Below are 26204 nucleotides of genomic sequence, written 5' to 3' on the forward strand. Positions count from 1 at the left end.
AGAACGAGATCGATTGTTGTGTATAATGGATACACGCGCGACTTGAAATGCTTTCGAGAAAATTGCGGAGGAATGTGGAGGAAAATTTAAACGCTAAATAAAATGTATAAAAGAAATATTCTTTGATACTCTTCTCGATAAAATTGAAAATTCGTGATATTTAATAAAATGTGAAATAATTCGCATATTTAAATTCAAAGATTGAGAAGAAAAGTCTGCACAATAATAATAATCCTTTTCCTTCTACGGCTCCAGAACGACGGTGACTATTCAATAGGACTTGTGCATAGTTTCCAAATTTCTACGGAATCAGCAACCTTGACCGCAACAAAGCCCAGGAAACCAGTTGTCAATGGTTTGTAGGCGTGTTGCTATTGATTTGAAGTGTCCCCCGAGTCCTTGTTGCGGTGACTGGCTATAATGTGTGTCGCACAATAAATAGCACGAATGATAACGTAATTTTAAGCAATGATTGATAGGAGCTATCAAACAGATAGTGTTACCCCCCAAATTACGATTGAACGAATTCACACAAAGACGTGATGAGTGATAACGGAATTCATCGATGGATCGCTATTCGATGAAAGCGTCGAGCTTCTTAATTGAAGAAGCCGAAAAGAATTATAATAGCGATGATGACGCATAGACGGGATAGACCGATAATTTGTTATGCGTTACCAACATTTCGTAATTGCGTCGGACCGTATCTAATGGTTGGGATCTCTATGGGTTCCGTGAGCGTTGATCTTTCATTTTTTTTTCTTTCTTTTAAAGATTTTTCTCTCTCTTTCTCTCTCTCTCTCTCTCTCTCTCTCTCTCTCTCTCTCTCTCTCTCTCATCTCGGCGAGCAAGGGTATGTTACTTGGTCATAAAAATATACCGCTATTCCGTGAAAGACCCTACTGATCGTCGATTGTTAGACTTTTATTGCTCATTGTTAGTTGTACCGTTACACGCAAACTATACTTAAGTCTACTGGGGTTGAAAGATCTCAGAATTTTTTAACAATATTGATTACAACATTTTGATTAAGCACTCATAAATAGGTAAGAAGCGTGTGCAGTAAATATGCCAGATAACACTAGCCGCAGTCAACGCGAGGAATAATGTTAAATCTCATAATTATCTAATTTATCAATTCAACTGAACTAACTAATAAATCAACATAATCTCTCGGAGTTAAATAATTATACAGACTATTATCGACGAGGCAAATTAAAACATATACCTCTATATACTATGTATTTAGATGTAATAAATCATAACATATATATATCCTGAACTATTATTTTTATAAGTCGACAATAATAATCGATGATGCTTCGTGCTTTCCACAATTTTCAATGAAACGTAATATTTTATGATCTTTATATACGATATTTTAGCGAAGCCGCGTCGTGTACTTAGGCGATACGTTGTAGCATCAGGGCAAAATTTCCGACAAAAATTCCTCGCAAATATAATATCGCCGACGATAGATGTACGCACGGGATACAATCTTTCGTCGACATCATTACCCGTCCATTAGAACCTTCACAAAGCAGCCGTGCCCAGAGCCTTTGTGCATTCTATATCTACCCATCCACCCACATGCAGTAAGTTTTCTCGAAATTCACGGAACTGAAAGCTCTCTCTTCCTCGCTTTCTCCTCTCCGGGGAGAGCTTTATGCAATGCGCGTCTTGTTATGTGTACGCTGTTAATAACTATATACCTTCATATGTGCTTCGTATGTGGACATTTATTTTCCCGTTGCAACGACACGTTGGCACGCAACGAACAAAAAATATGATCCCCTCGTGCTCTCCATAGCTCGTTGCGTATCGCAACTCTGGCGTATAATTTAAGAGTATCTTAAAAGCGAGAACATTATCTCGCGCAATGCGAATTTTGCGTATACTCTAATTAAATGGTAGAGAAAATATGTTTTTTTCTCAGAGAAGTTACGAAAAAAACTTCTCTCTCTCTCTCTCTCTCTCTCTCTCTCTCTCTCTATATATATATATATATATATATATATATATATATATATATCATTAAAATCATTATATTCTTCAAATATGAAGAAAAAAGTATATTTTAAATATTTAAAAAAATTATATTTCTTCTTCATATTTGAAGAATATAATACTTGTATAATTTTCCGCAATCACACGATGGGGGTGGACAATTTCTCGTAAATTTATCGAAGTCTCTCTTCGCTCGCGTTTATCCGCAGGCGGCGGCGATGGTGGCGGCAATGGCGAACTGCTGCGTTGGAGAACGCATCGAAGAAAAATATTCCCATGGAAGAGGCCCGAGCACACGAACGAGGGAACCGCGCCTCCAACACACGTGCTCTTCGGCATACTTGTCGGTCGTCGTGGCGTGGTAAATATGTGGCCGGACCGCGCGGCACATATGTATCCGCACATAGCAGCCCAGTTGGGCCTCTAATGATGATCTACGGTTAGCTACCGCGCACAGCTTCTATAAACCCCCTAATTTCTCCTCTATAAATTCGTCGACCGCAGGGGGAACACCCCCGTCTCCCCCCCGCAAGTCGGTCTTTTCTTCTTCTTCTTTTTCTTCCCCATCAGGGACCGGGGGCCCAACGATCGGGGGCCTCTTCAGCCTCCCTTTCCCATCGGAGCCGTCGTAAAAGCGCGACTGTATTTAATATTTCGCGAGCCTGTGTGACGCGTATATCGTTTATTATCGACCGTGAGCTCTGCGAAGACAGTGGGAGCGGTGGAACGAGAGAAGAGAATGATCCTGCGAGAGAAACGAAGGTAAAGCGAAGATAAAAAGAAAAAAAAAAAGAATATCTCTTCTTGGACGAATCCGTGGTCCTCTGTGAGAATCGAGGAACCGGGAGATACGACAAAAACCAAGACCGTAAGACTCGCGCGCTTTTTATACTCCATCAGCTGAAAAAACACTGCTTGTCTATCGATGTTTTCATTTTTGCTCCTTAGAATTTATCTTTCTCTCTTGGTCGATCGAGTGATCCGCGAAAACATCGTCGGAGATTCGTTGCGCGAAGACATTCGTTGCCAGCTGATCGTAAAATGACATGTTCGCAAAGACGCCAGACGATTCGAGAATTTTAACACGAAAAAGAGCGTGTACGTTAGGTAAGAAGCATCGCACAAGGGTATACGCAGCGTTAGAATTTAACGAGCAGTTGCGCGGATCTTGAGTTACAGCGGAATGTCTCGTAGGTACGCGATGTGACCTCGGATGAGATATAAAAATACCAACGTCGCGATTTACCGTATATCCCATTTGCGATTGTTGTGTATTATATTCCGTGTCAGAGTAAAATCGCCGCCTGCCAATAACCATCCATTCGATATCGGCTTAGGCAAGTAATTTCGATAAATAACGCACGTTTTTGTGATGCGCTCACGTGTTTGCGGAAAATACGAAGTTTTGCAATGACGATGATGTGCATCTTTTATTCAACCCGGATATTATCCGAGAGGTAAAATTCGCGAGATAATGCGTCATAGGAGGATATTTTTGTTATTTATTACGCTACGATACGGAACATCGGGGCGCGGAATTTTTGCTCGCGAATCTATAACTTGCAAAGTATAATTCGCGCTCGATATTTCTAGGAATTAGGAATCGGAGTGTGCGAAGTGGAATGGACGAAGGAGAAAAAATGCTTGCAAACCGGTTGCGCGAATATGACATTGGAATTCGAGTGAAAGTAATGACCGATGAAGTAAATGACGCGAGGACCATTTTATGAAACGGTTCGTAAAAATGCGCGCGCACAGAGAAAAGATTCGTTAATAAATTTCTTAATTTTCCTGCAGGATATCTCGCAATTTTATCGATCATTTTATAGGTACCGCATTTGTATCTCGCGATTTATCGAAAATTCTGTGTTTAGCGAACCACGAAATTATCGTCACTGTTATTCTCGTCTATCCACCAAATCTCACAAATTACAAATAATATGGATATTAATATAAAAGTCTGTGAGATATAAATAACTAATATTTTAAGTGAGTCATATATTAGAATTCGGTAAGTTATTTCCAAGTTACAAATCGAGTTACTATATATAAAGCTCGATTTAATTCACGTTACTTTTAAACTACATTGCAAGAATGCATTTTTAAATATTTACAGATAAAGGAATCGTATAAAAATTTATATGTATGCATAACAATGAATACCTAATTGTATTTGTTCGACAAATCAATATCTAAAGATATTAGGTTGAAAAAGGCGGAGTATTTCTACATTAATATTTTTTACCGCTCGTTTAAAAGATTCATCCTTTCAGAAAATTAAGCAATCCATAATTTTAAGGGTTTTGAGAGGTTTTCAACGTTTTTGTCAGCACACACAGTGCCGACAAAAGATAAAGTAAAATATATTTTTTTTGTAATAAAAACGACAATTTACCTGAATGATAAAAAAAATGACAATATAATTTATTGTTCAAAAGGAGAAAAATGTCCGCCGATCAGCATAATTTTTTATTTTTATGGGTACAGATTTATCGATTTATTATCGGCAAAATAATAAGTGTCGATGTCGGTGATAATCGGTGTTGAAAATACGAGGATTACGTCAGAATTTAAAATGCGTGAAATTTATTCATTCTAAGCTGTACCTAATAGAACAAAGTTACATATTAACTCGTGTAATTTCCTGATTCTTCGATATGCAGCGTGTTTTTAAAGGCCGTATCTATTGTTTAGACGGCTGGATTGCGAGATGCCGACAAAGTACGATACCAGCGATTCAGGAGGAATCGAAGGGCGGATAGGGAAGCTGGAGAAGGGAAAACATCAGGGCGGAGCTTGAACACGGGAGGAGGAATAAAACGCGCAAACTCACGACGAGCTCCTCTCTTTCTCCCTTGTTCTGTCCTTCTTCCCCTTTTCTTCCGCCCCTCCTTCCCCTTTCTCTTCCTTCTCCCTTCGAAACGAGTCACCCCATCCGGTTTTCCTCTTTTCACCTTTATATGGATTTTTTTAGCCTCCCGCGGCCCCTTCTTCCTCTCATTCGTCGAGAGCCTTGCGCAAACTTGCTGCACGAGTCCTCCTCATTTCTTTCCACTCTCAATCTCCGTCTTTTTCCATCCTAGTTTTTCTTTCCCTCTCATAGGTGCTACAATTCAGTGGTTTTAATGTCTCGTCTATTTCTACTTTGTCAAAAGTAGTCATCAAGTTTTTTACGTTGCTCCACTTTTCTTAAAAATTGTCTATCGTTATTGTATGCGTTTTTCTTCGAAATATATTTTCTGAAAATATCTCTCATAATCTCTCTCTTCTCTCTCTTTTAATCTTCTCTCTTTTTAATAATTTTTCATTTCCGAAAAATATTTAATACAATATGTTGGTCATACCTATATGTACTTCTTTCGAATGTCGGACGATATTGGCATTACTACTAATAAATATATTAATAAAGTATTAAATTTCTCACTATAGAAAGACTTAAATTTTTCAGAATATCCTATAATTTTATAAAGGATAATTCGATCCCAAGTTTATCACACACAAAAAATATAATTTTAATATAATATAATATATTTAAGAATATAATTTTAATTATTCTAGTTTAATTTTATTCGAAATTTTTCATTTACTTCTCTTTTCCCCTCATATAGCGGCAGTATGTGCTTATAATGCTTATTTATCATATCGTTAGATATATACACATGCGGAGATTATACATTCAACGATGAATCCGAGGACAGGGGAAGCGACGTTCAGGAACGCTTTAATAATGATTCGATTTACGGCGTGCAAATCGAAGATCTCGCGACTTTTCGCGATCGTTTCGCTGCTGATTCTCTCCGACTTGACTTCCCTCGAACCGGTTCGCAAGAAGTTTCTGTGTTAACTTCTTTTTCCTCTCAATTTATCGGACCCCTTCCAGCATGGTAACGAGTTACGCTCGTGCCATGCAACCGCGGCAGCTAATCGGGTATAAAACGGAGATCACTTGTCGAGTCAAATGTGATTTTTATCACTCGAGCAAACCCTTAATCCTATAATTAATTAACTTTCAATACGCTTTCGAAGCGTCAAAATGTACACACGGGTACAAACGTAATATTCTGTGTGCTAGCACTCATAATCAGCGATCAGATTTCGATTTTTAAAAAGCATATCTTTTCCCTAAATAATTAATAGTATGAATGCTTTAAAAAGAGAAGAGAATCAGTCAATTGCGATTGATTAATATTTTTAAACAAAATTATTTTATAGGGCTCTTTTACGGAATTATAAAACCCGAAATTTATATAAGTTTCATTATTAGTTTCCCTATCAATCTGTCCCTGTTAATAATAATAATAATATATATTATAATGCACATTAAGAGATTTCTTTTATTATTAATTCGTCACGTAGCCTAAATTTTACATCTTTTAATTATAATGTTTCGAAATATAATACATATACATAATACATATATAATTATAATTAAATAATGTATGGATGTATTAATTTTAGAATATTGGTTGAATTCATGGCTGAGAATCTTCTTTAAAATCTTACTCAGAAATCAATTAATGGTTGATTCTTAACGATAGACACAAAGAGAAAAAAAGAGAGAAAAAGAGAAAGAGAGAGGGAGAATAATGTTTCAACTATTTCGAGAGAGGAAGATTGTGCTGAAATCAGCTGTTAGCATCTTTCAATTCAATTAACGTGAGAGGATTACTTTGGAAATATCTGGGGCTATGTGGTGACATAGATTACAACGATCGTCTTTTGCAGCGATAGGATTGACCTATAAACGAACGCAACGCGACTCGGGCGTTTTCAAGGAATGCGGTATCATCCTCGATGCTTAATCGTTGAACAATCCCGCTCGGACCTTCACCCCTTTCGTAGAGGGGATGTTAAAGTTTTTCCAGAGCGGTATTCGCATTTCAGCGAAATCGTCCCGACGGCGACGACGCTAATCGGCTTTCGCGAGCTTTGAGGTGTTTAACGTCGCTAGTACGATTTTCGCGGAAGTAACACCACGATAAATCAGCGAAATACAACATCGACCGCCATTCAATCATAAGATCGTGTACACGAAGCAACGATCAATTTTTGTACGATCGATGGATATAGCGTTATTATTTAAATGATAGAATTTAAGATGAAAAATTTGTAACACAGACTAGATGCAGCGAGAGAGAAAGGGAAAGGAACAAGAAGGAAAACGTTTCTAATTTATCTGTCTTGGGAATAATTATAGATAGAAAAGAAGGCAAAATATTGGCCTGTAAACTTTTTCTAAACTATGCGATTCCTTTGGGACTTGACGAATGTGCAAGTTATTGATGACCTACTATTTTAGCACAGCGGGAAAAAATGACGCGGCAAAAAAGTCAGAAAGGGTTATTGATTTTTTCGATGTATCATGTAAATATGACGATGACAGTGAAAATATTATTACAAGTCATCACATGACGCCGCGTGTATATTTATGGAATTTTCCTTGGAAATTTTAATTATTAGAGCAGTAACAGATCAATAAATATCTCGCAAAATTCAGTCTATAAATCATTTAATGGGTCACTCATCGATTTTAATCCAAAATTGATTATTATTACTTTTGTGAGTATATATTGAAGCATCGCCATTAACCATCTATCTTACAACCCATAGAAGACGCAAGGGTAGAAATTATTTCCGCCCCGGCCAAACAACGGATGTACTTGGCATATATACGACAGAAGCGAGCAGAGAGATATGACTCCGAATGGGATTCCTTATCGCGCGTCGCAACACTCTCTTGCTTAACGCGAATATCCGCGGAATTATCGCGCGGTTGTCGCTTAGATTATAAACGACACGTACGACATGCGAGAGAGCATCGGGTGCAGCAGCACGCGCGTTATTCGCGCGCCATGCTTGTTGCACGCAAGAGAGAGTTCACTATCTCTCACTCAATTTAAGCCTCATCCGCCGTAAGCGGATCGACCAAGCTGGCCTTTTAACGTCGGATAGTCTCGCCTCTCCCGGCTGCGCACGGCATAGACGCCTATAACAAACATTATCCGCCATAATGCCCCCGTGTAAACATACCTTCCTACGTGGTGCATCGCAGCTTCACCTCTCCTCGCGCCGCGCCGCGCGTCTAGCCCCCTTTTCCATCCGAATAAAAACTCGCCTCAAGGTTTATTTAACCGTTTAGCGCCGAGTTAAGTTTCACGTGGCTAAGCCGACTTTTCGGCACGCTTCCCATCGCGTGGCTACTTCCGCTAAACACGTGACACTGTCGATTCACGATACCTTCTTAAGTCTGTTCTTTTTAGCTGAACTTGGCTGAACTGGCTGCACTAATTCAGAGGGTATCTTTTTCACTCTACATTTGAAGGAAAAAGATCAACTCTGAACTAATGCAGCCAGTTCAGCTAAAAAGAACAGACCTCTTAACTCCGACGCGACGAAATGCAACGCGCGTATTTCTCGTCGTGCATTCCAGATGATATAGATGGAACAAAATTGAATGAATCGATCGAGGCCGAGCGAATAGTTATATTTTCATTATATCTTGCATGCATGTGTGTGCTTGTATTTTTATTATCCTTTTGTTTCATCCGAATTGCATAACGATAATTATTACGAACAATTTATATATGCAGTTTCTCTGCGTTCCGGGTGAATATAATTTTAATAAGATAATTCACGCTGGCCCTTAAATATCTGTGAGGATTTGGGAATTTTGTTCGGGGCTTCTGCTCAAAAAGGGCCTCGAACGAACAACCATTCGTACTCGAATTTCCCCCACTGCATCGATCCCCACTCCCGTTTTTCGACCCTATGTAAAACTATTTAATGTCAGGTAAAAAGACGAAAGACACAGTCACGATACAAAAGAATCGGCTACAGTAGTAGTAAGCTACGCGCTTTAGAGACAGTAATCTCGACTACGGATGTGATCACATTCGCATATCGTCATTTTAAGTGCAATTCTCAATAAGTGTATAGTGCGATATTTTTATGAAGAGATCAGTACCAAATTTTCGTAATGATCAATATCAGATTGCGTAAACCAGTAAACAGTAATTGTAATCTTACTATATAGAGAGGAAATTCCGAATGACTAATGAAGAAGATACGACTATGTCCCTTAATTAAAGGTATTATAAAAGAGTAGGTAATTTTATTTCTACGACGTAATAATATGCCATAGTTATAATAAATCAAGTTATATATTGTTTAAGTCGTTCGTTAATTATATTCACAGGCCGATTATTTTTGTATTGGGTCTATTTTGTCGTCTTTTATTTATAGAAGATATCCAGATATTCAAAAAATTTATAAAATATCGAATTCAATATTATTCTTTTGAACTTATAACCCTTCACAAAATAATATATAGTTTTCGTAACGGTTTTTCTATTGTTAGCAGTTGAACGTTACCTGAAACGATAATTGCTGGGAACCCTTTTTTGTGTGTGTGATGTTTTTTTCTCGAATTGTTTCTCAATACATGTTGAAATATTTTTCAGTTTTAGTTTTCAAAAAGAAAAACAATAGCGACGAAATCTGACAATTTAAAAACAAGTGACAAATCGCTCGTTCAAAACATTGACGTTTTGTTGTTAATACATAATTGATCGAATTCAATATTATATAAATAATTGATAAAATGCTGATAAATAATATAGTATAAACATTGAATAAATTGATGTATACATAAGACTATTGTTTATGTCGTTATTAGGTCACACTGTTTAAATAATTTTGAATGTATCATTTGAAGAAAATATTATACATATCTCATATGTATAACATGATAACAGAATTTTTGTGAAATTAATTCCACTTCTTCACAATTTAGAAAAAAATGATTAGAATTTCCGATGAAGCTTCCTGAAGAGTTTTAAAATTCTAGATTAGTTTTCAGCGTGTCTCATTTTTTTAAATTACGATTTTTTTATAATCTTAAAATCTTGAATAATATTCTATAATTTTCGTTAAATTTGCAAAAATTTTTATTCAAATTTTACTCCGTGAAAATCTAAAAAAATTTCAGACAAAAACTAAATAATTTTGTCAAAATATTTTATTTTCAAAAAAATGAGAGATATATAATTATTAGAATTCTTCAGAAGTTATTCATCACTTATAGGAAAAAAATTAGTCTAATTAGTATAATTATTATTCAGAAACAACAAACAATCAGAAGCGATAAATACATAAAATTTGACTAAACTTTGATTCTCGCACCCTACAGGTGGAGGAGTGTCGGTGCGACAGCGTGTCGGTACCGGAAGAACCGGCGCCGTTGGCGGAAGACGGCGCGAGGCAGCCATCATTATATTACGCGAACGGCGTCGTCGCCGCTCATCGGGAGGAGAACAGCTGGTGGCCGGCCGAGCAGGGCGGAAGGGGTCACGCGATAAGGGAGTGTGATAATAGTGCTGCGGTGGCGGGTGAGCTGGCTTGCCTCGCGGGATACATGGCGAGTTACCTGAAGGCGGCAGGCGCAACCTGCGCCTCGACCGGAAACCCTCATCAATACCACCCACACGGTCATCCCGCGATGGGGGTCGGCACCCATCCACATCCGCATTCTCATCCGCACCCGGGTACGCCCCATCCCGGACTGCCATCGCCCTTTGCGCTCGCGACACACGGTCATCCGCATCCACATCCCCTCGATCATGGATTGTCATTTCCACAAGGTAAATACTTTTTTAAGTTTTCATTTCTCTTAATATGAATTCATATTTTTCGATGCTGTAGCATCGCTTAATTAACTCGATCAATTAATCGAGCAATAAAATTCATAAAGCCAGAGTTTCGCAGGGAAAATGAGCAATATTGTATTTTTGTTTTTAATAAGAAAATCTGTTTATCTTTTTCGATAGAAATCTGACTCTGAAAATTTCTCATTTTTGTCAAGTGTATTGTATAATAATTGTTAATTTAATGTTATAAATGTAAAATGTTAAAATTTCACTTACTATTTCTGAAATGATGATGTAATCTTTACGTTTCTTTGCGACAGTTTAACATAAAATATATATTTCTTTATATAGCATCAAAAATTGAATTCATTAAGATTATATCAATATAGATCATTGCATTGTGTAAAAATCTGCAGCATGAGATTTTATAATATATAGACATTGAAAGGGTTGGTTGCTGCATGCTATATTACTCTCTATTTATTTATTGGAACCAGCGTACCTTATGAATATTGGAACAATATAATAATCAAAGATTTCATCGAACCGATGTTAACGAACAAAGCGAATTAATCTTTTGGGCAAGCCAATTATACAAATAAATTTATAAGTGCGATATAATATATATTAAAAGCATGTCATATTTGACGTTTTAAAGATGAAATATTGCATTGGGAATCTGGTATTGGAATAAACGCAAATCATAGACATTCGAACAATCACTAACCAATTATTGCCGAATCCGAGATTAAAAATAAATTAATTAATTACCCTATAATAATTAATTTATATAAACAACGTCTTCCTCTTAAAGCATGTCGTAACTTGAAGTGATAAAAATGAAAAAATATATGTTAGTTGCCTATACATTTCTATTTAAAGATAACGATTCAGTTATTGACAACTGATTTAATGAAATTATTTTTAATAATGACTGTTTCTGGGGGATGGTCTTAGTAAATTTGCACGATTCTCGATAATATATTGACGTGTATTCGCAAAAGAGTTTTTATGTAATCGTGAGGTGGCGACAGTGGTATCGTTCTTGGTTTATACCGGTATTTATTATTGTTTAATAATTCTCGAATGGTTTTTTGTGAAAACATCGTCCGAATTACGAAAAACGTAAAATGAAAAAAAAAAACGAGCGAGATTTTCGATAATGCGATCAATCTAGCTGATTAAGCTAATAAAATAAAAGACAAGCTTTTAATTCGGAGATTCAGCAATTACAATGATGTAAGAGGATTTTACTGAGAATTTTAATTTTCTCACTTTCTAATAATATAATTTAATTTTTCAATCATTTGTTTATACGGGCATAAAGTAAATTGATTTATCAAACTTACACTCGTGTGTGTGATAGATTTCGATTAATATAAATTTTTTTACTCGATAATATCAAATATGTGCATTTTTTAGCTCTATTGGTGTAAATAAATAGTAAATTTTTATTTTTAAAATAAATTTCTAGCTTTTCTTTTTTTGTGAGATGTTTTTGATATTTTATCCTTAATTGTTTAGTAGACTGATATTTATATACTATAAAATTTGGAGTAATTATTCTATAACCAGTAAAAGTTTGGCGTAGCTTTCCAAGCAGTTTAATACAATGTATCCAATATAAAAAAACTTTCAAAATCTTTTGTAAGGAGGATAATTTAAAATTAAAATGAATCTATGTAAAAGGAAAAAAATGAAAAGTATTCTAGCTTCTCTCACTAATAATAGTAAAACTTTGTGTTTACGAAGAATGCAAAAAAAAAGGTTCACTCGAAATATGCATAAAGCCATATAGAAAATATAATCTTTTCTGATTATTCTCTTTTTATTCTCTCTTTTTTTTTTCTTTCATTATTATACTTAGAAATACCCTTTCTTGTTTTGTGTTTTCCTTTCATTCTTTCTCATTTAGAAAATACTATTATAGATAGTATTGTATATTTAATTTGTCAATGTCAAAATTTTAAATAATGCAGCATATTTTTTAACAATGCTATCTATCGTTATAAGAATATTTAACGTTCCTTGCATACCGTCGTTATTGATTCCCATGCAAATCGATGCATCGATTGAAGCCATACGATTGTCGAGCATACAATCTGTCGGGGCTTCCTAACTATAACTATACATACATTGTTGCGAGTTGAGAAACAAGCGCTTTCATCGCATGCTACTATTCTCCAGATAAATATAAAAGAACATGATTGTTGGAAAACAATAATATGACTGTCAAAATCGCACTCTGCTTTGTTCGCTTCGGAATATTTGCGACTCAATACAAAACGTTGAAAAGTTGGGCGAAAAGAAATGTTTGTGAAAATTTGCTAGCTATGGTTCATTAGATATGCGTCTTGTGGTTAACACAAACGAAGCCTGGAATGTTCTACTCGCAAAGAAAACCCGACGTTTCCCGACAAACACCTGGAATGGAAAAACACAGAGAATCGGCCATGGTGCGCAAAATAGAGAGAAAGACAAAGAGGACAACCTCGGGGGAAGAGTTTCCTCTGTGTCCGCGATTCTACTCCCGAGATCGCGAACTGCCGGGTCGGTAATTGACTGCATAAATTTTCCAGTGTGCCACAGTACGCACGGTACGACGAAAAGAGATTGCACGATGGCAGGAGGGAGAGCGAAGGTGAGAGCAGAATATAGAGTAAAACAGAGAGTAGGAAGAGAAGGACGAAGAGAGTGTGCTTTCGCGTTAGTTTCCTTTAACAGCACGATTCGGCGAAAAGCAGCATCGTTTCTTCCTTCTCTCTCTCTCTCGTCCATCTTTCGCCATCTCGCTCTCTTTCACCCGCAGTTCGAAAGAGGGTCCGGCGACGAGGGACACAGGGTGCCGGGGGCAGAGTGTCGAGGAGATGGAGTGGTTGGAGGGGATCGGGGGATGCTTCGGCGAAGAAGAGTGGAGAGAACCATGAGAGTAAGCCGCTTATCAGGGTGGCAGCAGGCAGTATAGGTCCAACCGACGCAGATAGGTGGGTTTCCATGGAAACACGGATCTGTCCGTTGGGTCCCTACGTACCCTACGTCCAGCGGCTGCCTCTATCCGTTGTAGGCGTATCCGCGCTACACGAAAAGCCGCCGAACGAGAGAGAAACGACGCGATGGTGCCACGAGGTTGGAGAACGGTAGAGACGGAAATAGAAACAGAGGAGAGAAAGAGAGAGAAAGAACATTGCGAGAAAGTGATAGAGCGCGACGGCTCTCGTGCCGTCGGAGAGACTTCGCTTTTATCATCCGTTTGTCAAGCAAACTCGCCTCGATTCATAGCCACGAAGCCGCCATTTGCCCCTCTGATCTCGCGTATTCTCGGTATTTTTGCGATTTCCGCGGGATATATATCGTATGATGGTTTGGGAGGAGCTCTTTTATTCTTTTTCTCACAGACATATAATTTCTCTGCATCGAAGTGTTTTAATCTCTGCCACATCTCAACCCTCGCGCGCGCGAATCGATAATAAGGTTGCGAAGCTACTGATGAAAGGTATCGGGCCCCTTTCGACGAATTAATTCACGCGGCAATGTTCGTCAATGACGACGCGTGGACGGAAAGGGCGATTTCGTGTCGTTTGATACGCGTCGCGCGCCCATGTTTATTTTGTTATGCAATGCCGTGCAAGGGCGGCGGGGGTCCGATTGTTCCCTCTTCCCCCTTTCTAGCGGTTGGCGAGAAAGAGCGATAGCTTCGGGGCAGGGAACTCGCGCCGAGGAGGCAGGAAGGGGTGCGAAAATGTAGGATCTCTCCCCAGAACTCGTGGTATGCAGCGGAATACGTGGGAATCGCGTCACATGGCCTCCGCCCTTTTCCCATCCGAGCTACTCTATTTGTTGTTGCAGAGAAATTGCCCGTCCACTTAACTTCCTCCTGCTCGTTCGCGGTAGCGTGGCGCATGAATAAAGACACCGTTGTCCATGATTTCCTTCTGCCGATTGTCAATCGAAGGGTGGCGACGAAACAAGTGGTTTTGATCCCGGGCTCGTACGCGAGACTTTCTCGGAGCCGTCAAGCATAAATATAAGATTAAACAAAAATACATTGTCATGATAGAAAGAAGCTTTTACAGAGGAGTAAAATATCCGCCCTAAATATTTTATATGCCGAAATGTTTTATCTATTTAAAAACCGAGTGATAATTATGCAAAAAAATTAAGTAGAGAGATTTATATCTATGATTTTAAATGCCTCAATATTTAAAATCATTCCAGGGATATATTTGCGCGATATAATTTATAAATTCAATGTTTTCGAATTTTTTAATGAAATATTGCCAGTATAAAAGCCAGGAGCGATTTCCGCCGGTGGGCGCTTGTCAGTTCGGTACGATTCCAATCACTCAATTAGGCGTCAGGTTAAGGGTGACACGTGGCGCGGACACGTGCTGTATATTCGTCGTTACCAAGTGGCCGCGAAACGACGAAACGAGAGCGCCGCTTCGATGGCGGCGCGTGTCACCGCTAAATTGAGTAGGCGGGCGTGGAGAGGCCAAACACAAATCTAGACCTAATTGCAAGACAAACACTCGAGGCTAAGTGAAATGTCGCGTTACGGCGAGATATCGACACTCGCTCTCGAAAATCTCGCTTCTTCTTCTCGTCGTTTCTTTCGTTTCGTTCGCGTCTTTTTTTTTGCCGCGATGCCCTACCGGAATTATGCCTTCTATTATTGATACAATAGAGTTCCATTTCGCGTTTATATCCAGAGATTTTTCTTATACTTGCTGAGAACTTTTTTCGCGCACATCGTCACTTCGATAGTTTTTGTCATTTTTATCGCGCGTAAAAAATTGATAGAAGCGCACAAAATTTTTATCTTTCAATTGTACTTCTCGCAAAAAGTAGGTTTACACACAACATATACACATAAACATACTCGCCATCGTTGCTTGATAAGTACTGAATAACTTTTTCGAAAGTGGACATCGCGAGGGAGACGTGCATCAGGGTTTGGGAACGCGAAACTTATCCGATTATCTACTCTTCTTGGACGCGCGCGTTAGTATTTTGTTACGTACTTACGTTCGTAGATTGTCGCACGAGAACGGCTATTCGACACGGCCACACGCACTTTCCTTCCTTTTCTGCCGGAACTTCCATACGAATGACAGCTTCTTTCAATTTCCTGCACACATTACAATTTCGCTTTATAGTCTTCATACAGCTGATTATATTTTTAATTGGAACATTTTAACTTAATAAATAAATTATAGAACTCTTGTATATAGAACTTTAGACGATCTATAATTCGCGAAACAGAGTTCAGAACAAAAATCTATCTATAATCTTATATGTCGGGTAACAGAACACTTGTGAAAAATCAAAAATTCTACATATATACAATACACATATACATATTAGAATACATGACATATAAAATTATAAATAGTGTCTGTCAGAAAAGATATAAGTAATGAATTTTCTATCGCAAATTATAGACGGTTTAAAATGGGCTTTAAAATATATCTATGCATCGTTCGGAAATATTGGAATTATTAAAAAATATCTTAAGATTATTCGGAAATGTGCTGGGAAATTTTCAAAAAGCTTCCGATTATCTATATTACTGATTCCTTTCACAGCAAATCAGGAAATTCCTTTCACACCAAGTCAACAAATGAATCACGCTCAATTTGGCTACAGGACCAGACACAGGGTACCGAGATCGTACGAGTCGTACAACTACATTCGCGATGGAGGTATGATAAAGAGAACATGATTCCCATGGTGATGGTGGTGATATCTACAAGGGGCAAATATTGCGATAAACAAAACTTTGTTGTAGAGATCACTTTTTTCGAGATTATCAACTACTAACATCGTTAATGAGTTAATAAAATTAATCCATTTAAAAAAAATTTGATCTTTGAGTCTCGAAAAGAATGACTTTCACAAATAAGTTTTGTCGACTATAACTATTTGCAAAAAATTTTTTTATACATTCCCCCGTATCATTAAAAACAATGGAGATAATCAAGTTACAAGATTCATTTCGCATATATTAGGATGCACAATAAATATAAACGTAGAGATGAAATTCTGTTGTTGTTAGAAGTAGATTTTAAATTTTAAAAAAATTGCACCTAACTCTCAAGATTTGTGTTGGAAATAAGAATGAATAAAAAAATAACTTTATTACTTATTAAAGTTAGGTTTATTAAAGATATTTTTATCAAAATTGTTATTCGAAAAGATTTATCGCGTGAACTGGATGCGCGAATGCTGAAAGATTGGCGGAAGTAATATGTGATTTTTTTGGTTTCTCTTGAGCCTTTGGTGTTGCGCGATCACACGACGGTCACGTTGTAAACGCAAAGTCGGCCAAATGTTTTCGTAGCTGATGGCCTTTTAGAATTCTCTCTTCTGTCACCGTCCGCCACGTGCTGTCATCCCACGGTTCCCCTCCCCAATAATCCAGTCCTCCGCCCATGGCGCCATCATGTAGCAGCCTATTCGCGTTTTAGCTTTTAATTAATTTTCGATTCTGTGCCCGACCGTACCCCGCCTTCCATTGTCTTCTCCATCCGCCACGTTTCGTCTCTATGAATATCAAAGTAGTCGTCCGATGGTAGTCATCCTGCGACAAGCTTACCATTTTACGGCGCTTCTCGATACTCGCTCCGTTTCTTTTTGTGTGTACGATATATCAAACTCAAATGATTTTAAGAATCTCCCATCGCGTATCATCAACGATCCTACTGTCGCTATTTACAAAATTCTTATTTTATATATAGATAGATATACTTTTCATTATTTAATAATTTTCTAGAAGACTGTTATAAGAAAGTTAAATTCATGATGTGTATGATATATTTTTTTGTCAGCCATGGAAATATAAACCCCAGCTCTGCGGTTTAACGGTCGACCTGCGCAAAACCACGAGAGAAAATAACGTTGAGTTACACGGTGTGTCTACCTCAAACAATTGTTAGTATTCTTGTTTTTCAAACGAAGATGATTTGAAAAAAACCGCGGTCAAACCGCGATTAAAGGATGGTGCGGAAACTTTGCATGTCGATACCGGTGCGTTGTTATTCAGTCTCGACCATACATGTAATTGCGATTAATTACCGTCAGTTCCTCTGGCATATCAGTGATATGTTGCATCCGAGATAAATTCCCAGCGCCGTATTTCAGCAGCAACGGGCTTTCCGACGTTATCTGAATCGGACATGTACATTTATTTGTATAATTTACCGTAAGCTCTTTCCCGCGCGAGAGTCTAGATATACTGAGGGGTAATAAGTCAACGTAATAACGTGTCAACAAACGTCATTAATTATTTTCGCATCATTGCGTATATAGTTTGTCGCGCACTATTAAATTACGCATTTCAATTAAATCTAATAACGTAATAAATTATCTTTTTAATAGCTAATTTAATAGATTTAACAGATTCTTCTTTTTTCTCAGATATATTCTATATATTTATAATATAAATGAAAAGAAAAAATTTTTCAATTAACTAAAATCAACTGTCAATATTCTTTCCGTAGCTAGTCTCGACAATCTATATTCTAATTCCTTTAATGCTCGAATCGCGAAATACGTAAAATATTGTGAATCCGAAATCCTATAATAATAGATTAATAAATAATTTACAAACAAAATTTATAAATAAATTACATGGATATTCTCATTTCTGATTACGAGAGAGAATTATTTATTACGCCATGCATCCGAGGAGGCCGATGCATGCGAGAGCACTAACGGATTACGGTATCGGATTGTGCGTGAGAGAGATCACTGTGAAATTCTGTTAGTGGTCCATTGACTTACGCGGATCTCGACGAAACGGTAAAACGCGGCGGGCGCGGAAGAATCCAATAAACGCAAAACGAATTTGCTATTAGGGTCGCGTCTGATCTCATTGCAGGCCAATGAGGCGGAGCAACCCTTATATCAACCCTCCCGGTATCGCGTCTCGCTGACGATAATAAATCGAATCATACTCCGGGAGTCAGCGGGTGTTTGCCGAGCCATTAGGGTCGCTTAGCTAACTGTCTCTCCTCGAAACGCCGGATACGGTTGTCAAGATTTTTCGTTCGCGCGATTTAAATCGAAATGTTCGCGACTTGGATTTTGTATCATCCTCGTTCTTTTACGTAATCTCAATAATTTTTAATTATTATAAAAATTTATTTTAATGCAAAATAGTGCATAATATATGATATATAAATATTGGAGACAAATATCTCAATCTTTATTATACTCTTAAACATAACGAGAGCGATAGAGAGTATTTGTTCGATCGCGAGAATCTGAAATTCTTTAATTGTATAGTTTAGATTTGAATATCACGCTTAAAGTCCTCAAACGTCGGATAAAACGTACAAAGTGCGATGAACTTATTCTCTCTATATCAAGGAAGCGAGCGCGAAGAGTCATAATCGGGCAGCCATTGTTTTGGTTGTGGAGAAGTGCCTGGCTTTCACTGAACCGATAGTAAAGGCCATCGTTAACAGCAGTAGCACTGACGCCCACTCGACAATCAGAACATTCTCTCGGAGAGCCAGTCTTTTTCTACGATTACGGTAGCGAAATCCAGTGACTATATAGATACTCAAAAGACTTCCAATCAAATGGGATTTGTTCAATGGATAATTCAAGCGTGTAAAGACACCGCACATATGAATTCGAATATACACGTAATAAATATTAGCTCAATATTGTGATTAAATGCGACATGTTCTAGAATGATATATGATATCGATATTTATCACTTATTAATTTGTCTTGAGTTTATCTATTGACTGTCATCTATATAACAAATAATAGTTTCGTATGAAAGAGGAAAGCTTAAAATATTACTTTTAATTCAAAACAACACAGAAACTATAGAGAGAAACCATTAGAAGAGGAGAAAGAAAATTGTTGTGATTGAATAAAAAATTATAATACTTTGCGTCATAAATATCGCGCGTTAGCTTTTAATTAGCTCATTCTTCTGTATATTTCATCTTCTTTCCATTCATTTCTTATAAACTAAAAACTCATATAGATCTTTCTTTTATCAATAAATTATCAATAAATTTCTTTTATCAATAAATTATCAATAAATTTTATCAATAATTTTTTTTTATAAGGGATATAATAAGAAAATATTTTTAAAAATTTTAAACTAAACCCCTTTGTCTCTTATTATACTTACATATCTATATAATAAGTATTATTGGTAAATATTATCACGTCGCGTGTAAACAGACAAATTTTATTCTCTTCTTCAGATAGTATCAATGGATGGATAAAGCTATCTTATCTCAAGAACGATTGTTTTACTTGAGAATTTCGATGTACGTGTTTACAATAATCAATGGCGAGGGTCGCGAGATACGTATCATAGATCGAACGATCGCGGGTGTGTCGTGTCCGTCACACGAAGCGATGGCGGTAATTCCGACCACCGTGGAGTTTGTACATTGTGAGCTCAACGCAATCTATTCTGAGGATCTACTACGGTGCCATACTGGTAGCCCACTCGACCAGTTCGTTAGCCAATCACACAGGTATCGTCGTTCGTCGTCATCGTCGTCGTCCCGGGCTCTCTTCTCGAACCCGAGAAGGGCAGCCGCGAGAGATGCGACTGATACGAGATGCTGTTTCCTCCTTCTGGACTGTTCCTTCCTTTAAAGCTTCGGTTGCTTTGCAGTCGTCGCTCCTATTGGTTCGTGTCGAAACACATTCGATCGAGCCTCGAGTTACATGAATACATTAATTTGACCGTTGACATATGTTTGCCATTTGATTTTTATCGTAAAACTTGTAAGTTTTTCTTTCTTGACAATTTGTGTGAATATTCTGCATGAACAAAAGTCAGATACGAAGAAAATAATCAATAGAAAATTTTTCTTCATATAAATATGTTAGAGTTCAATCAGCTGTTAGAGTTAATGTTGTGGTTGCTGTACAGCTATTCAATTGAATTTTTGTCAAATATAATCGATTTTATTCTCTGAATACATTGTTTTCCATTGTAATATTATTGTCACAAGTTTAAATATTATACGAGTTATTTTGAGAATCGCATATTTTTTTCGTGATGCGCATGTGTGTTTTCAATTCACGACTTAAAAAAAAAATACTGCATTTTTGTTCTTCTTCGTCATCTCTTTTCCACCGAGGCAAACTTTCTCCTTTTTATGTTATGGTGGTCTTTTTCTTTGTCGTGTGTGTCCTGAGTTGAGTAGAACGTTGAAGCATGGCGGATAAAAGGAATGGAAAAGGAAAAAGAGAAAGCATCGAACGTCTCGTAAACAGCTGCCTCGTGTGTCTCTCCCGAGACTTAATCGATAACGAATGACAATTACAGACATATACTTCGCGAAAGGCAGGGCTTCACCGATCTCTCGTGAATGACCCTATTCTTTCCATTATTAACTAGTCGGGGGCCTATAAAGATTAGAGCACACTTCGATCAAGTATACATATATATTCGAGAGGAGCTTCTATTTTTTTTCTCTTATTAACGTGTCGCGAATTCTCCGAGTAAAACGACAATTCGAAAATTCGGTATATAAAATATTGTATACTTGGTGATCGGCGGCTCCCCTCGCCGATTCCCCTCGTCGTGAAATTCCACCATTTCGCTTGCGACTTTACGATCCGGCTTCCAACCCGGAGACACTGGCGAGGCGCAATTTTCCAGGCGCTCCCTTTTTATTGGTTCGCGACACGAGGATACGCCGTGTATACTCGGAGAGAGAGAGAGAGAGAGAGCCCGGTATCGTCATTTTCAGCGGCAGCTGGGAGCGAACCGCGACTTCGGTCCTCCTGGATGCTCGTGTATTCCGGGGTGTACTTCCCTCCCTCTCCGTGCCCCTCTCGCCGGCACCCCCGTGACCCCCTCATAAGCGGATTACGTGGGTCCCGAAACGAGCCAAGCGAGGCTCGATGGCACGAGGAAGGTATAGCGTGGGGTGAGTCGTCGAGGGGAGAAGGGAGGAAGGGGGAACTGTTCAAAATTACGCTATCGCGGCCTCGCAACGCTCACACCCCTCCACGTCTGATCTCCCTTTGCCGCGCGGCAACAACCCCCGTCTTCGTCGAAGACACCGACGTCGAAGACACCGACGTCGAAGACGTTCCATATTTCAAGACATCGTCATCGATGGCGCGATTGGTGAACGTATTGAGGTTTCGATATCTATCCGCGATATAGCTAGTTGGTTCTTTGGCGGTTACATCTATTCTTCATTCCTCGAATATCTATATTTTATGATAGATATATAATATATGAGAAACTTTCACGTTTCTCCTTTTAATGATCTCGTTTATAGTATCGTATATACTACATATGTATCTGTATAGCAGATATTACTGCGAAATTTCTTTAGGCAAAAATACTCTTTTACACGCGTTCAGGCGTTTTAAGATCGTTTAAATAATCGCGTTTTATGCAGAAATATATAAAACGGCTTTCTCTTGCTATGGAACTATCGAGCGGTTTAATGAACTGGAATCGACCTAATGATTAAGTCTATAAGCGAATCTTTTAATTATCTCTTACAAAATGCCGCGATGCACTTTTAAGAGCGCTCGTATATAATGCAATGATATGAAATTTCTTATCAGAAATTTTTTCACGAGACTTAACAACGAACGCATTCTTTCCTTATGTTGCAGGAATGAATCAACGCAAACAGCGTCGCGAGAGGACGACCTTCACCAGAGCTCAGTTGGATGTGTTGGAGGGGCTATTCCAGAAAACAAGATATCCGGACATCTTTATGCGAGAAGAGGTTGCTCTTAAAATCAACTTGCCAGAGTCGCGAGTCCAGGTAATTATTTTATGTTTTTTCCCAGCTCTTTTCTTCTCTCTTTCTCTTTTTCTCTTTCTCTCTATACTTGCAAATTTTATTCCTTCTGGAATATCGCTGTCAAAGATCGCTGTTAAAATAATAACAAAGACAGACGGAAAGTCTGTCCTATGAACTTTCGGCGAGTAAATCACGCTTTTCGCAAATAATTCGAGATTGTTTTCATTCGAGATTGGCGCAATTTCGCGTACCGCCATATATTAACGCAATATTTAAAGTCATTCTTTGCACGTTAACTATACGATGTAAAGGAGAGCAAGGAGGAGGAAAAAGAGAAGAGAAAGAGAAAAGGAGAGAGAGAGAGAGAACGCGCGTGCTTCAGCAATCGCGCGCGAGATTTAAGGTATTTACACAGGGCGTTTGCGCCCTACGTCGTTCCATTTCGCCATTGTCCCAACCCCGCGCCTTCGTACATTGATAGATGTGCCGACGAGCTCGTTGACGCTTTTATTGCGGTTCTCGTGACATCTTTATTTCGCGGCGGGGCGTTACTAAGTATCGCGATTCCGAGCTCGTGTCTCGAATTTCAATCGCGCTTATCCTATACGCTACACATACGATATATTCATGTGTCAAAAAAGAAGAATCATTGATCCGGGGATTTCGGCGAATTAAACATTAGCGAATTTAATAACTTAGTAGATGGTTTTATAACTTGCTATGACTATCTTACATTTATGTATTATTCTATTCACGTATTTTTATTTTAAGCTCTCTTGAAAGCTTCTCTTGTGTTCTTATATACTCGATAGATTTCGCTTCTAGCTCCGTTTGCACGTTACTCGAATTTGCGTTTAGATCATCGACGATTTGTGCAGGCATCGTGGAATCTTTCACGATATCGCAATTAGCGAGTCCCGTTGGAATCGTGAAATATATGGGACAAAAGCACAGAGATTCAGTTCCGGGAGTTTCCGCGCGAAGTTAAGCCGCCGTGAATGGCAGCGCAACTGCAAAAGGGTGCATCGCGCACGAAACGTGTGTGCGTTTGCGCACATATACAAATGGGAATGCGATCGTATACGTAGAATATGTGTACATACATATACACGTGCTGTATATACACGTGTGCGAGAGAAACGGCGTATCTACGCGAGCGAATGATGTCTAGAGAGGAGGGATGCTATCTGAAAGTTTTAAAGGCCAGGGGGATTCGCGGCAAAAGATGGCAAAGGGGGGCAGAGATCTAACGCAGACTATGGCTGTGCGTACGGATAGAGGTACACATGGTAGCGAGGTACAACATATCGTTGATTTGTTCGTGGATTATAGCCCCTACGCTACTCCATCTCGCTCGCGAGAGCGTTCTATACGCGCGTTTCTCTCGTCGAGAGAACCACGCAGCTGCGTACGATACGATGCAACGCGTCTCCGAATACGTTGGGTTCTTGCAGCGTTCCTTTTCGTCATGTACTAATTGAGAACGAATCGAAAGGTGTTGGCTCGTCTTTTGATGGGGAACAACAACAAGACGGAGAGGAAAATCAGCTGATAATTCTATATGAATGAGACTATTATGATATTACTTGCTTCGAGATTTCTTTTACAAAATTCCGTGATTGGAAAAATGCACGATGTTCTTATATATTATTTTATACACATGATTGTTAGAAATTTAATATTTTACTTTTTGTATGATAGTAGAATAAAAAAATTTAACTTTTCAAGAGATTTATAGACAATTTCAACTACTATCATTACTATTAAAATATATGTATATGTAATAAAGAGAGAATATATTTAAAAAATGTAAGAAAATAAATATAAATATAAAATCAATAAATCTACACTTATTTTTATAATTCAAATCTTTAAGAGAGCATCGTTATTTTTTATAACATCAAACAAATAGAACGCTCATCATTACGTTCGCATTAGCAAACAATGTCTGCGGCTCTCGCGTGCTGTTTTCTCCATCAATCGTGTGCGTACCGGACGATGACACGTTCTCTGGTTTGTCGGAGAGCGGGGTGTCGTATTAATAGTACAAATAAGAAAATATATTTGTCATAACAGAGTGTCAACGCAGCTGCGCCGCCTCCCCCCTGACCAGCGGGGTGGTTTTCCGTTCGCTGGATGTAAACCAGATGGTGACGCAATTTGCACCTCGGTCTCGCCGACGATCTCTCGATGTGTACGAGCGTGAAACCGTCAGTGGTTGCCCCCGGGGGTCCCCGGATGCCATCGCGGCCTGTTTGGTTGGTTTTTGGGGTAGCTCTTTCTCTCTTTCTCTCTCTCTCTCTCTCTCTCTCTCTTGTTCCCGCTCTCGTCGCTTTTGAAGGGGGTGTCGTTGTGCAAACACACCGTTATAATGGGATCGTTCTCTGTCTGTCGCGCTAACCCTGACGTAGATCCGTCTTCCTCGCCTTTTCGGAGACTCGTTCCGCCCGCGTTGATACGCAATATCCGCGCACGTCGCGCCCAACAGATTTTCACACCCCATCGCGCGTCGCGGTGGATGACTTTTGCGAAACGAGGTTCTGCCTATCGCGATACCGCAGAGAAGCGGAAGCCAAATAAACGGAGGACGAATAATCATAGTCACATTCTGAGTCACACTTTCTGACTTTGGCGCGTCTTACAGAAAGATACAAAATTCAGTCACGTTTAATCACTGCGGATTAACTACGCTGTATAAAGAGAAAATAATTTTTTAAATCACATGATAATATTATATAAATTACAAATTAATCGTATAATATAATATATTTTCGTACATAAGAATATCTCTTCGTTGAATTTTTTTTAGATATATACTCATAAAGGAACTTTTTAAAATTCGGAAAATATATATCATTAATTTCTGATTCTGCCGAGATATTTTTCAAATATAAATAATATTTAAAACGCGCGTGCATAAAGTGAGACTTAATGAAGGATCAAAGTTTGCGTCTATTTTTCAAACATTGTCGAGACAAAAGGCGAAAGGATTGCGCGTGGCTTCTGCCTCCCGAACGGCGTGCAGAACGTACAGAACAAGCGTGGAGCATGAAATCCCTCACTATGCTTGGGCGATTCGCGCTCTTCGTAACAACTGTTACAATGCCGCCGATAATAACAACAACGATGACGGGTCCCGCTTTTAAAGGCGCGGGCATAGATTCATAGGATCGCACCCCTGGCCACATTGTGCCCCGACGGGATTATAGGGGGATGCGTGAGGGGGAGTATTACGCGGGACGAAGGAGGAGAAGGGGGGAGGGGCAATCACAACGCACTCGCAAGCTTGTGGCCTACGAGGGGCTGCTTTTTGTATCCCTCTTCCTCCCCTTACTGTCCCTTTTCCAGAGAGAAAAACCTATACACGTGCATGTGTGCGCACTTTTGGATAGCCGTGTATGTGTGTGTGCGTGTTATATGCGTGCGCGCATGTACTTCGTGTTTATAGCCATGATGTACAGTTACGAGAAGGCCTATGTATGTGTATGGCGTTACTCTGCGCGTATTCACGCACGGGAGAGATACTCGCACAGGAACTATTCGATCTCGGGGTGAAAACAACCCTACGAGACGAGCTCTGATTCGCGCATGCGTGCCGACGAACGCCGTATAGCCACCGAGGATCCCAGGGGATGCTCCAATACATGCGTGTCGCGCCCGTACGCGTGTCCCCCCCCCTACGGTCCCTTCCTCCGAGTTCTTGTTATTGTTGCGATTTAATGAAATGTTACGCCCGCTCGCCCGCGATTACTTTCCCATTGCACCGATTAACTCCCCATTCGACCGGTCTCGT

General features: G+C 38.9%; 2 protein-coding genes across 4 annotated transcripts in view; one reads left to right on the plus strand and one right to left on the minus strand.

The window, feature by feature from the left end:
* Positions 1 to 26204, minus strand: part of LOC145943173 (uncharacterized) — a 103585-nt gene that overhangs the window by 35136 nt on the left and 42245 nt on the right. The window contains exon 5 of one of the 2 annotated variants that reach the window (XM_083050646.1): positions 15678 to 15780. The exons of the other annotated variant lie outside the window; for it this stretch is intronic. Coding sequence (XP_082906772.1) covers positions 15678 to 15780 — 103 coding nt within the window. The remainder of the gene's footprint in view (positions 1 to 15677; positions 15781 to 26204) is intronic. 2 annotated transcript variants of the gene reach the window in all.
* Positions 1 to 26204, plus strand: part of LOC145943170 (uncharacterized) — a 50809-nt gene that overhangs the window by 22548 nt on the left and 2057 nt on the right. Inside the window, exons 1-3 of one of the 2 annotated variants that reach the window (XM_083050640.1) lie at positions 10324 to 10646; positions 16238 to 16354; positions 22278 to 22432. In XM_083050640.1, the coding sequence (XP_082906766.1) occupies positions 10421 to 10646; positions 16238 to 16354; positions 22278 to 22432 (498 nt within the window). In that variant the 5' untranslated portion in view covers positions 10324 to 10420. Of the gene's footprint in view, positions 1 to 10195; positions 10647 to 16237; positions 16355 to 22277; positions 22433 to 26204 lie in introns of those variants that run through there. The other variant, XM_083050641.1, reaches the window with a different exon arrangement.

Source organism: Prenolepis imparis, unplaced genomic scaffold (assembly GCF_030444845.1).
Source record: "Prenolepis imparis isolate NDT839.2.m4 unplaced genomic scaffold, iyPreImpa1.0 SCAF_11, whole genome shotgun sequence".
NCBI lineage: Eukaryota > Metazoa > Arthropoda > Insecta > Hymenoptera > Formicidae > Prenolepis > Prenolepis imparis.